General features: G+C 39.3%; 1 protein-coding gene across 11 annotated transcripts in view; it reads right to left on the bottom strand.

Annotated features, from left to right (window-relative positions):
- Positions 1–267: 267 nt before the first annotated feature.
- Positions 268–12,777, bottom strand: part of WT1 (WT1 transcription factor) — a 93,129-nt gene continuing 80,619 nt past the window's right edge. For 9 of the 11 annotated variants that reach the window (XM_074842275.1, XM_074842272.1, XM_074842273.1 and 6 more), the window contains 3 exons: positions 7,412–7,501; positions 5,640–5,732; positions 811–2,163 (listed from right to left, as the gene is read on the bottom strand). In XM_074842275.1, coding sequence (XP_074698376.1) covers positions 2,042–2,163; positions 5,640–5,732; positions 7,412–7,501 — 305 coding nt within the window. In that variant the 3' untranslated portion in view covers positions 811–2,041. Of the gene's footprint in view, positions 712–810; positions 2,164–5,639; positions 5,733–7,411; positions 7,502–12,777 lie in introns of those variants that run through there. The other 2 variants (XM_074842267.1, XM_074842269.1) reach the window with 2 other exon arrangements.

Below are 12,777 nucleotides of genomic sequence, written 5' to 3'. Positions count from 1 at the left end.
AGTTGACTGATATAAATGAGCCACAGTACCCCAACAGTAATTAACAGTGATGCAATACCCATGCGAAAAAGAGGACTTGAAGAATTAACTGTTGACTTTTCTTGACGATGCAGCTGCACTTTAAGAGAGAAAGCTCAACCCATCATAGAACTCCATTGTGTACATTAGAGAAAAAAGCTTGGCAAGATACATTAAAGATTTTTGCTAAAGAGATACAAATATTTTGCAAGGTCACAGGGCATTGAGGCAGGCTGTACTTACTTCCAAAGAAAAGTAGGCAGTATGACAAAGAAACAGTAATATTTTTTTATCTTCATTTTCACACTTCATCATCTAAGAAAGACTGTCTTTTTCAACCTGCTGAACTGATTTAAGCCACTCCAACTCCAAGTTAACTTTTACTTAAAAGTCACTCTATGACATCCTAATCTAAGAAGTTATCTGTGCTTATGGTTTCAGGACAGTTCTACAGAAGGCCAGTACTGCTATTTATAAACTGGATTTTACTATTCTACAAAGTTCTTATACAAATCTTATGGGAAAGGGAAAAGGAATAGTTTGGTAAGAAGACGAACAATTGAAGCAACTGCTTTATAGCACATTATGAAACTTGACACTGTTTTCTGCTGCCAGTATGATTCCCAAGTGAGATGGATAAATTGTGGTCAAGACCTGGACAGGTTAACTAGTGGTCATCAGTGCTGGTGGTACCTTTATATACAGAAAAAAAAAAAAAAAAAAAGGATACTATTGGACAGGGCATTTGAAATTTAATACCAGACATGAAACAAGACATCTGTTGGACTCTCATTTGTTTCGCTTTGAATGGGCTTTAATTGAAAGCTCAGTGAAAAATGCAGGTTACATTCTTAGTGTTATCAATAGTTTGTAACAGCAACAACATCAGAACAGTGATGCATCTAATATTTATACACTTTCTAATTTTAGATGTCTAAGAGCAATACATTATCAGATATATATATACACACAATTTCAAGCAATTAAAAGTAAATAATAAACCCCTCCTCCCAAAACCCTGAAACAATATATTTCCTTACACTAATAATGTCTTTTTCACATATACTTGACAAAGAGTCTTTTTAAGTTACTTATCTTAAGAGTAATCTGTTAATGGAGATCCTGGACCAGCCCCATTAAAAGTTCAGTTTTAAGTTTATACAGCTTGCTAGCCACATAACCAGTGTGGCTTTACATTGTAAACAAATCCCAAATGTCTACAATGATTGGAATTACTTTTGTGTAAAGGAGACCTATGCATCTCATGGTAGAATAAATTTAAACCAATACATTAAAAAAAGAGAGAGAAAGGGAGAGGTTAATTGACAAACAAAAGTTTTGGGGGATCAATTATGTGATTATTTAAAAAACAAGTTAACTTAATGGTAAGATTCTTATTTTCTGTACAGAGAGGCTCTGGTTCATCTAGTTTTAGCTGCTCTAGAAATACGTCCTTGAAAAATAGGTTTGAATTGTGATATTCAAAAGCAGAGCTTCCAACTTTAAAAGCTTGCCCTCTGGCAGTACAAGTACAAAGTTTACCAAAAGTATCTCAGGTGATTGTTCCATCTCATTTTGTGAGGATAGCTGTACTAGGATTTGGAAACCTCAGCATATGCACAGATGAAGTAAGTGTAAAGCTTACCTTCAACAGGGAGGAATCGCCCTACCCACTGCAGGACTTAAAAAGGTACAACAGTTTGTACCTAGAAAAGTTCAAGTAAGAATAAAACCAGAAAACTGGAGACAGACGTGAAAGGTAAGCATAGTTTATAGCAATCTTGAAACTCTGGCAATGTTGCTTTCTTTTTAACAAAATTACAAATAAAAATCTTTTGAATTTATTGACTTGTGTAAGTCCAAATGGAAGACAAGGCTGAGCAGAATCCTACGGTTTAGTTAACTTGTGTCAAATGGGATGCGAAGACAGCTGCAGCTTTCTGACAGAGGTGATCGAAGATGGCTGATAAAGTTTGCAGTAGCTCATAATGTCCCATCTGGTTTATTCACTTGTTTGAACTGTCTAAAGGGCCAACTGCAGTTTAGTCATGTTCCTCTGGTGCATGTTGTGATGACGAACTAATTCATCAGACCTGGCAAATTTTTTTTGACAGCTGGGCCACCGGCAACTGAAAGGCTTTTCACCTGTTAACAAAACACCCTGTTATTAACCGGGTATACAGCTTGCCTGAGACACTGCTATTTGTTTTCTTTCTGCAGGGTTGTGAGGAGCTAGGCAGAGCCCCTGTCAGGAGGAACGGCATCCCGGGCTGTCCTGAGAGGGTGTGGGAGTGCCCTCAATTCCTGCTCACATCAGCACTCAGTGCTTTCCTACATCTCCCTCAGCTGATCTTTAACAACAGCCTTTTCAGATGATGTACAACATTTCGCAGTGGTTCATTCCTGGAGACAAGCCCTTACTGAGCACCGTGTCGCCATGTCTATGCTACTCTCAGCTCTCCAATGAACTAGTTTAAAAGTCACTCTGGCATTCGCACAAGCTTCAGTCACACCTCGGACTGTGGTGGAGACATACTGTTAGTCACTGTGAAAACTGTGACTCTTTAGAGCTTGACCTCGAGTCAAGGAGAGTTTTTCCAGCTAGTTCAATGAGTTTTGGCTGAAGTTCTTTGAAACCGGTGAGTGTAAGTGAATATGGTAGAAGCAACAGAGTTCAGCATGAAGTCTGCTGAGCCAGACTGAAATTTTCTCACTACTGTCTAAATAAAGTAGATTCACATCTATGGGAGATGTTAAAGGCTTAAAATATTCAGTATTTTTCTAACATTTCCATGAGCATAATATTCACTAAAAATGACCCTAAGCAAAGCACATTCAATTTTAACAAGAAATGCCATCATCTTTTTACAGTTTAACCTCATCTCTCGATTTCCTACAATGTTTAAGTGGAATTTCAGGCCGTGTTTCTGATGCCGCAGGAATGCTGATGGAATGCTTTCATTAGCTCAGAGCAGAGCCCAGTGACTCATGTTTCTTTTAGAATTGCATTTTCTTTTTTTTCTCCCCAAATAAATGCAAAATTTTAATGTAGGTTCAGCTCTGGGGCTGAGCTGTTCAGTGCTGTCTACACACCTCGTACTCTCCAACTCAAGACACACTGGGGTGGTAGGAGCTCACCCAGACATCTTCTCCTCTTCTTTGCCTCCCACTTTGTGCATTTCACAAACATCCAAATTCAGGCAAAAGGGGATCTGGGATTAGTATAAATGTGAGTTCTGTTTGCAAAATCCTATGCAATATATTTAAGGGGAGGAGTGTGTGTTTAAAATCTACTTTATCCACTTAACATACATGCTGACAAAAGCATCAACCATCTCACGTGAGTGCATAAAACAGTATGGGACAAAATTGATCTGGTCACAGCCACTGATAAAAATCACAGATTGTATAAAGTGGTCTTCTTTCATCTCAGCAGCATTAGCAAAACCATCCTGTGAACTGACGCAAGTTATCCCTTACTGGCCAGTTTTTCACTGAACTACCACAGTAAAAGCAGCACAGTTTTGCTGTTTCACAAGCAATTCTGATTGTCCTCTCACGACAGGGGGCAGCAATCTCTATTAGTTCCATGCTGGGCACAAATTACTTTGTACGGCTTCACTGTAGAGATATCAGAAATCACATTTCCATTGCTAAAAATGTATATAGATGTATGGAGTTTTCCTTTGATTCATGTTTTTTGCTTTCTACAGCAAAGATTGCTGTCACAGTAAAATTGCTTGTGGAGACAAAAACCTCTGAATCTGTAGCTTAACAAATAGTTTGGATGGAATAAAATAGGGATTGGAATAAAATCCAATAAAATTAGGATGGAATTAGATGGAAGTCACCTGTGCTTTGCTTAATCAAGATTTAACGTGGAGCAAGTTAACCTGAGCTAGGTGTTTTGTTGGAAAATTTAGGGAGTACAAGAAAGAAAGAGGAATGAAGCTACAGGGCAAGATGGAGATGAAAAATCCCCACCCACCACTTATGCTCATTCCCTTCAGGAAATGTGTACTTTACAGTCAAAGGAGCATGACACATCCAAAACCGCCGACAGGAGCATCATCACAGCAGCACGCAGCTGGGCTGCTGAGCTCGCACAGAACCTGAGCCAGTGGCAGGCTGCCAGCCCACGCAAAGCTCTGTGCTATGAGGTTATCAGTGCTCAAGTGAGGCTGCTTTCAGCAATGAGTGCAGTGTGGGCTTGGATCACATGGAGCAAGGAAGAACTAGAATGGGGAGATGACTTTCACTAGAAAAAAGAAAGCAAGTTCTTCACTGATGTAGGTAATTTGGGGTAAAAGATGCCTGGAGTCATGAAAGCCTTGAATTGGCAGATCAGTTAGCAATGAAATGCGATGGAGAATGTAGTTTATTCTGGCTTGCTACCATGTGACAACCACTTGCCATTTTGTCTCTACCAGAACGTTACCTCTTGCTGATTGAGAAAATATCTTTCTTCATGCAAATGCACACAGACCCAGGCCCTGCAACTCATCATGAGACTATGGGGAGAACCCAGGAACACAGCCATGCCCTTTACCATTTGCAGATTGCAAGTGTAGATATAGCCATTACTTGGAGCATTTATTTGGCCAGTGCCACAGAAAATGCCATTGTTCTCAGGTGAATCATTTCCTTTATTAAAACTTCTCTTTTATTTTTGAAAGTCTTAATATGTGTTTTTATGGTCCAGAAGAGAAAAAAGAATCCTTAGCAGGGAGAAAAAGATTTTCAGGCTCCTTGTCCATCTGTACAGAGACTGAATTTAAAAGGTTAACACCAATAAGAAAACACTGTGACATCTAATAACATGTCAAAGTGCTCAGCAAACAATTACTTGGTAGAAATACTGCATACATAGTGGAAGGGAACAGAAAGTGTCAGTTCATAGGAATAATTCTAAAACTTAAAACTAAAATATAGAGGTTGCTGCAGTTGCTCCTTAATGGTGTTTACATTTACGTGAGGGCAGAGTAGACCAAAATGGCCTCCTATTTTTTTCCCTGCATTTATGTGAAATACTATGGTTTCTACAAAAAGGTCCCTGAATATTTGAGTAGGCTTTTACTTTAGTGTCTGTCAGTGTGAGTTTGCAAAAGGCACTCCTGTTATCTTCTAGAGAGATTACAGTACAAGCAGCAACAGCGAGAGCTTTGCCGTGCTATCCTGCATTAGGCTCAACTGACACTTAGGAGAAGCATGAGTAGGCATGAATACTTTAGATTACAGACCTTTGGCTGAAGCTAGAATTAAAATTTCTATCTTGTAGGGTTTTTTCAGTAAAGGCACTAGATCAACTTGACATTTGTGGGCTGAGACCATGATGTTCATTTCATAACAGCTGACAAAATACATTTTGCCAAGCTGAAATTTCTTTAAACATGAAGGGAGAAAGTGTACTTTTGAAAAATCACCTAAATCCCTTTGTGAAAAGCAACTGTGACACTTGGGGAATGTAGTCACACTGAAAAATCAGCACACTCTGAAATTACTCCTGTTGTTTTGAATATTTAACTCCCAGGTAAGAGACTTTCTAATCATGTAATTTACAACAACATTGATTTAAACTTAAAAAAATAATGAAATATAAATGTGAAGAAAAGTTTACGCACTTGTTTTACCTGTATGAGTCCTGGTATGAGTCTTCAGATGATCAGATCTGGAGAACTTTCTCTGACAGGTTTTACACTGGAAGGGCTTCACACCTGAAGAGACCAAAACCAAAATCTATTCTTATATCCAAACACCTTTTCCAAACACCAAATCAGCCATTTCTGGATTTTCAAAAGCCTGGATTTTTCTGTACTAGTTACTGTAACTGCTCCTCCCAGCTTCATGCCCGCACATTACAGAAAGTCATTAATCAGCCTTCCATCCCCTTGTAACCTCCTCTTCCAATGTCTGGGTCTGAAGCATCCAAACAGCACCATCATCAACAAACACCCACTTACACTGTTGGACTAAGGAGCATCTACAAACATTGTTAATTCTGATCCTGTGGCTTGGCAGTACTGGTATCATGTATGAGCAAATATCATGTAAGAAGATTAGAGGTGCAGAGGTATATTTTCATACACTCCCAATAGGCTTAACTTACTTTATACTTCTACTACTTTACACACTGCACATAAGTCTTAGGGACTGCTTAATACAGGTATGTTCCAGCATGCAGTTGCTAAGAACGTATCATCCCAATAGAGTACTTTTATCACCAACTTTCAGAGACACTTCCTACATCTTGCAGTAGCACTGTTTAAGTGGAATAGAACATCTTTAGCAAGAAAAGTAGTAGGCAGAAATCTACCACAGAAAAGTGAGTAAACCAATTGTCAGGGCACTCCCTGAGATATAGGAGACCCAAATGCAATTTCTTGCTGTGACTTCAGTCAGAGGAGTTCTGAAGCCCCTTCTCATGTTCCATGCAGAGTACCCTCATGGTTCTACTCACAGCTAGGAGGCTGGAGTCATCACCACCTCCTCTTCTGTGACTTTGAGAAGGGCAGCTGTCTCCCCTGTCAGTCTAATCAAGAACTCCTGAAATGCTGAAATGGGCTGTCTTGGCATTTCCAGAAAATGGTGTATGTGCAAAAAACAACATGCTGAATTTGGACTGAACTCACAAGTAGTTTTGGCTGTCTTGGAACATATCACTCAGTAAATGATTCACTGAGACAGATACACAAGTCTAGCTAGGACCAGACCCGTTCACGACTGCTGCTGCCCTCCCCGCTGTATGTGAGCTGCTATACACTTTCTGGGCTATTTTTGCAATCCAACCAGCCAGATCTTTGACACTTCACTCCTTGCTGCTCCTAGAATCCTTTAGTTGGCAGAATTCAAGAAAGGCTCAAATCTAAGCTTAAGTGGTTTGCTGAATTAGGATCTTAAGCATTATAGCTGGTGTGGCTTTATCTTCTCCACTTCTGCTTTCCACATATAAGTGCACAGAAATTCCACCAGCCTTTCAGGTTATGCACATGCAACATTCACCTATTAGCTTTGCCACATGAACATCAGAATACCAACAGCAGCATTTATTAGGTTACTTATTGGCAACTTTTTCTTGCAGAATTGTTTGGTTTTAAAAAATAATATATTCCCTATATTGGGGATACAGTATAGAACAGTTTCATTGAGAAAGCTGTTTCGAGAAGATGGTGGCAGGATGAAAGGGTCACCTATACAACCATAGTAGAGCTGAAATGCCAATAAAAAAACCCAGCTACAGCCCTCTCCTAAAGCTAACTTCAAGAATTTGGCACTATAGGTATCATGTATGAGCAGACACAACATCAGAAAAATACAAGTTTAGAAGTATACTCTTTGGATTGCAATTTACATATAAAGATGAACTCTAATGAGTAGAGACGTGTTGTCAACAAACCTGTGTGTCGTCTTTGGTGCCGTTTGAGTTGGTCTGAACGAGAAAATCTTCGTTCACAGTCCTTAAAATCACACTGATAAGGTTTTTCACCTGTAAAGGACAGTTTATCAGAAAATGTGGCTAAATGAGGGAACACAACTAGAATCAGAAGATGAAACGTGTTATACTAAAGGACTTAGACTTCTCTCCTGTCTAAAGTGGTACACCGGGACTCATTTTCTATAAACCATATAACTGTGTTGGAATCAGTGGGGAAAGGCTGGCATAATTCTACTGCACGGACACTGATACTTAATCTGGTCATTCTAAAAAAAATAGCTCATTAGGTTAAAGCTACAAAAAAATTCAGGTTGCATTTTCTTCCACAAAGCACCATTAAATAGAATTTCTCATGTAGCTGCACATCTCCCGCGGGCAAGCCTATGAATTATTGCAAAGCTTCGTGTAAATATAAACTCTTCTTCCACCTTCCATACAGTTCAGCAGGTATCTTCAGAATGGGTTTTCTCTGGGTTGGAAAGCAAGATTCTGACTTTTTGAAAAAACAAAATCCCCACAAGCTAGTGTCTCAAATGAACATGGTTTTCAATGCAAAGGACTTCACCAACCACATAAACATGCAAAAGGAAATGCAGTAATTGAGGAGCTTGAGGAAAGAGGGGAACACTGCTGGCATGTAGCATACCACAGAGTTGGTGAAATTTGGTCAGCACAAAAGAAATAATCCTTATGCTGTTACAGGAGGAGCTGTATGATCTTTCAGATATGATTTGCATCTAGTCTAAGGCCCCTTTGCACAAGTCTCAGATATAATTACATTTACACCTACAAAAAGTCTGTTTACAGTGCCATAGCCCTGCGCAGAGGCCTCAGCACAAGAAGTAATGAAACATCTCTCACTGCAAAGCCTGGGTTTTATCTGCAAGGTACACACCATACCAGCTGGGACCTGCTTTGTCTACGGTGGAAAGCTGAGATGTAAAACAAAAGTCCAGTAGGAAGGACCTAAAGAAAAACATCAGCTGAAATGGGCAGTGGGTTTTATTTCTCTGGGTATATTTTTAAACATATCACTTTCATAAATTTTCATTGCAAATGTCTGCATTTCTGATTTTATTATGATGAGGAAATGTATTCTGGTTGCACTGGTATCTCAGAATACCTAAACTATTGCAGTTTAAAGCAAAAGCCTTCTGATCTAGGTAACACTGTATAAGTAGGACATTAAGGAGAGTATTCCAAATTCATACCAGTGTGGCTAAGATCAGAATTTCACAAAAGCAACTAAATCTGCAAGAACAAGCCAACTTCCTGTGACAGTCACCCAAAGGAGTTTACTGATTCTCAAACCTAGGTGTGGACAATTTCCATGTCTGCTGTGCTTAATTTATTAGCATAAGGGATTAAAGTTGCCACAGGTGTTTGAAATAGTTCTGTACACTTTGACCGCAAGGACTCTCTGGGGGGTGCCTGCTTTTCAGAAACCACTTACTTCCAAGGAATTCAGCCCTTTGGCAGATTTAAGAGGGGGAATGTCAGCAGAGCAGAATGCAGTGACAGGATGATTGTCTGCTAATTGCAATATAAATGCAGAAGATGGTTAAGGAAGTATTTGAATAAGACAGTATAGAGGGTCTGATGGCATGCACAAGAAAGTATTTCTTTAAATACTTTGAAATATAATCTTGATTAAATTAAAGACAAATTTAGCCAATGCATATATTAACAGAATCAATACAAGATGCTTACACTGCTTAGAAAACAAGAAGCAGAGACACAATATTTGGACAGAAATCCTAATTTCCCTTTCCTTCTACATCTTCCACGTCAGCTAGTGCCAAGGAAAATGCCTGCCAAAGCCAACTGTCACGTACCTGCTAACTCCCAGAAGTTTTGTCAGGACAGGAGGACAGAAGTGTCCCAGATTAGAAAAGGTCTGTTAGTACCTCATTAAACCACTATGCCTAGAGGGGTTAGAGCAGTGTCTAGTTTCCCCAGGCCTATTAAAGCCTCTCCAGTAAAAGGCTAAAGTCTCTTAATGTATGAAAAATATCCCATAATGCTGTCACCTTCCCATGGGACCACATACAATTTCAAAACAAAATAGGAGATGAAGATAAAGCTTCACCAGTCCTTCCACCTGTGACTCGGAGTCTTCCATGACTATTTACATTTCATTACTGAAAGAGGCACTTAAAAGAAAGGCTAAGCGGTGCATAATGAAATAGTCAGGATGAGAGAGGATAGAGGAAACAGCAGTTCTTTAATATTTAGGAAAAATAAAGCTCAACAGTCACAGAATAAATATGAATCAGCCTTTCCAAGTATTGCAATAAATGTTTCTAATAAAACAGACTTATTTGCTCAAAAATAGTTAAACTAGAGGAAGCAACCACATTTTCTCTGGAGCAAATTCATTTGCCCAAATGCATGGGAAAATAGAAATTCCTACTGCTGCAGCAGTTGCACAAAATATTCATAATCATTGCATTTAATTAAGGAGTGCTACAAGAGCAAAAGCCTGCTGCTAGCAAGAAAACATGAGGAGAGGAGGCTGATTTTGAAACCAGAGATTGCAAGCCTGAATGAGAATCTGAAGGCTTGTCTATACTCCCTTCACCAGCTTAAACCCTTTTTCTTGTATACCCACTTAATGAAACGAGCACAACCCCATAATCACAACTTTACCTCACTAATACAACATTTTTATATTCAATATGTTTCTTTATTTAGTAGGGACACCTTATAGGTAACTGTTCCTGTCACCTTCACACCGGAGTTGAGGTGTGAAGTGTCATGACTGTTTTGAAACTAATCTTGTACTTTAAATACATAAGTATTCTTATTTCATGCCATAGAAATGAAAGCCTAAAAGCAGTCCATGCTGGGTGAGGCCAAATGTCCACCCCGCCCATCAGTCTGCCATCATGGCTCACCAAAGGTGCTTGCAGGAGAGCAGAAGATAGCAAGGATGCAGCAGTACTTTTCCTGGACACTCCCTAGTATCCAGCAGTTCATGAGTTAGCAGCTTTCTGAGCCAAAGGTGGCTTTCTATTTCACACTCATTAATGGATTTTCTTTCCATTAATTTGTCCAGTCATTTCTTGAACCCATGCAAGCTTTCAGCTTCCACAGTATTCTGCAGAATGGTATTCCACGGCTTAAGTATGAAGGTTGGTATTTCAAAGCAACATTAATGAAAGATTGCTATCCTTGAAGTTACCACACCAGGCTCTTGAGAGCCTGTGCAGTTCCCAGCTCAGGCCCAATTACACACATTTGACAATTTATCATCTCTGTATATAGAGAACATAGCTTTGTCTTTCCAAGTGTTGTAATGACAAACTGCACTAATGACTATAAGGCATTTAGCAGCATGGTGGCACATGCCATAGTAAAAGGGTATTTGCTTTCGTCAAAGCAAATAAATCATTATTAGATGATTAGCATAAAAATCATTATTAGACTGCATTACTCAAACCTCCTAGAGCCTCAGAAATTCACCACCAAGAGCTGAGTCCCCCACACATACAGGACAACCTTCCTGATTTACAGATTCTCATACTTCATTGTACAAACTGATACCTGCAGCTGACCATATTTAGGCTGAAGAATATCCCTAGCAAACAGGCAGAGGATATTTTCTCTGCAAAGATGCTCAGCTTTCTGTTAGGATAAATCAGTCTTTCCAATGGGTGGCACTGAACCCAAAGGGTCTCTGGCAAGAATGCTGATGTTTCCACAATAAATGAAATTTATGGAGGTCTAGACATCAATTTGTTTCTGCAAAGAAGTCTCTGAAGTCTGCCACAGGATGACAACTCACATTAATTGCTGTACTCTTGAAAAGTTATAAGTATTTTTGCATTTCCTTTCAGAGGCCTATCTGCTGCAGCAAAATACACCAAGATAAGAAAAACCTTTTTTGGCTGTACACGTTTCAATAAAGGCATTGCTAACAATGGATAAGCAGTCTTGGAGGGTACAAAACATCAACGTATTTTCAACTAAGGCTATGTTGAAACATTGGCAAAAACTGATTACAGAATCCAATTTTGTGTTTCAGGGCACTGCTTGATTTTGCAATGCTGCAACCAGTGAAGAATGCAAGATCTGATGAGCCAGTCTTCTGTAAGTATGTATCATAGAAAGAAAAAAGATAATCAAGAGCCAACATTATTCCGGAAAGATACTATCTGCTGGTTTAGTATTAGATATATGTAACAGCTTGTTTTCAAATCATGTGTTCATAATTTAAAAATTCACCTACCACTACTCTAAGAAAGGTGGAAGAGCTTCAAATCCATGAGTGAATCCAGAACCACCTTACAGGAGGACTAATAAAATTCTATGTTGGCTGTAGAGATGTATATCAAACACAACCAAATCATCCTCCACTTGAGCTGACATCTGACAGCCTTCCTGACATTAGACTGTCTTGTCAGGATCCCTCCCCATCAAAACATTGAAGCAAAAGAAGAAGGGACACTTCCCTTTGTTTAGTAAGAATGTTAGGTGTTGTATTTGCCAACTACTTTCTGTCTAATATGCTAATTCCACCAAGTCCAATTTCTGTACCTAGTAGAGAACTCTAGAATGGGATTTTGGAGTTCATTGGGTTACAAACAGGAAGATGATCAGACAGCCTAAGAGACAGCCACATAGTTATCAACATAAACCAACAGCCTCACTCTAATCATACTGGCTCCTAACATATAAAACCAAGCAGGTGGAGAAAAGAACGAAGATTCAAAGTGTGAACAGTAGCTACTGTAACTCTTATCAACAAGACACACTCATTCTTCATAGCAATGATTGATTTGCCCTTGGAGAAAACTGGTTTCAAAATTTTGCTTTTGACAATCAGGTTTTTCACAAGCAGGAGACACAAATCAGGGTTAATGACATGAAATTACAAAGGAAACTGGAAATGGATTTGCATCACAAAAGTCAGTTCAACTGCCCAGGACTCCTGAAGAGCATGGGACTGAAAAAGACCACTATAGCCACCAAGTCCAGACTCTCCACCACACCAAGTAGACAAGAAAATATGTTAACTCAGAAGTGTTCATAGACTATCCACTCCAGATGCTCCCATACAGTATAGTTCACCAAGCACTCCCCAAAACTAGGGCTAACAGACAACAGAAGGAGACAAGAAACAAAGGGCATCATATTCTAAGCCTCTACAGCAGCTGGAAATTTGGCAAGTAAAATTTCCAGACAATAATCATAGGAAATGGCTAGTACCCATACAACAGGCTGAGGACAAAAACCTGCCAGCCCGATAAAGGGGGGAATTCCCTTCTGATCCTAAAGCTGAATGCATCAGCCAGGCAAGTTACCCAAGTAGTTCTCATACCAGC

This window comes from Strix aluco, chromosome 16, assembly GCF_031877795.1.
Source record: "Strix aluco isolate bStrAlu1 chromosome 16, bStrAlu1.hap1, whole genome shotgun sequence".
Classification (NCBI taxonomy): domain Eukaryota; kingdom Metazoa; phylum Chordata; class Aves; order Strigiformes; family Strigidae; genus Strix; species Strix aluco.
The sequence above is the reverse complement of the archived record's forward strand: the minus strand, read 5'-3'. Positions and strand labels throughout refer to the sequence as shown.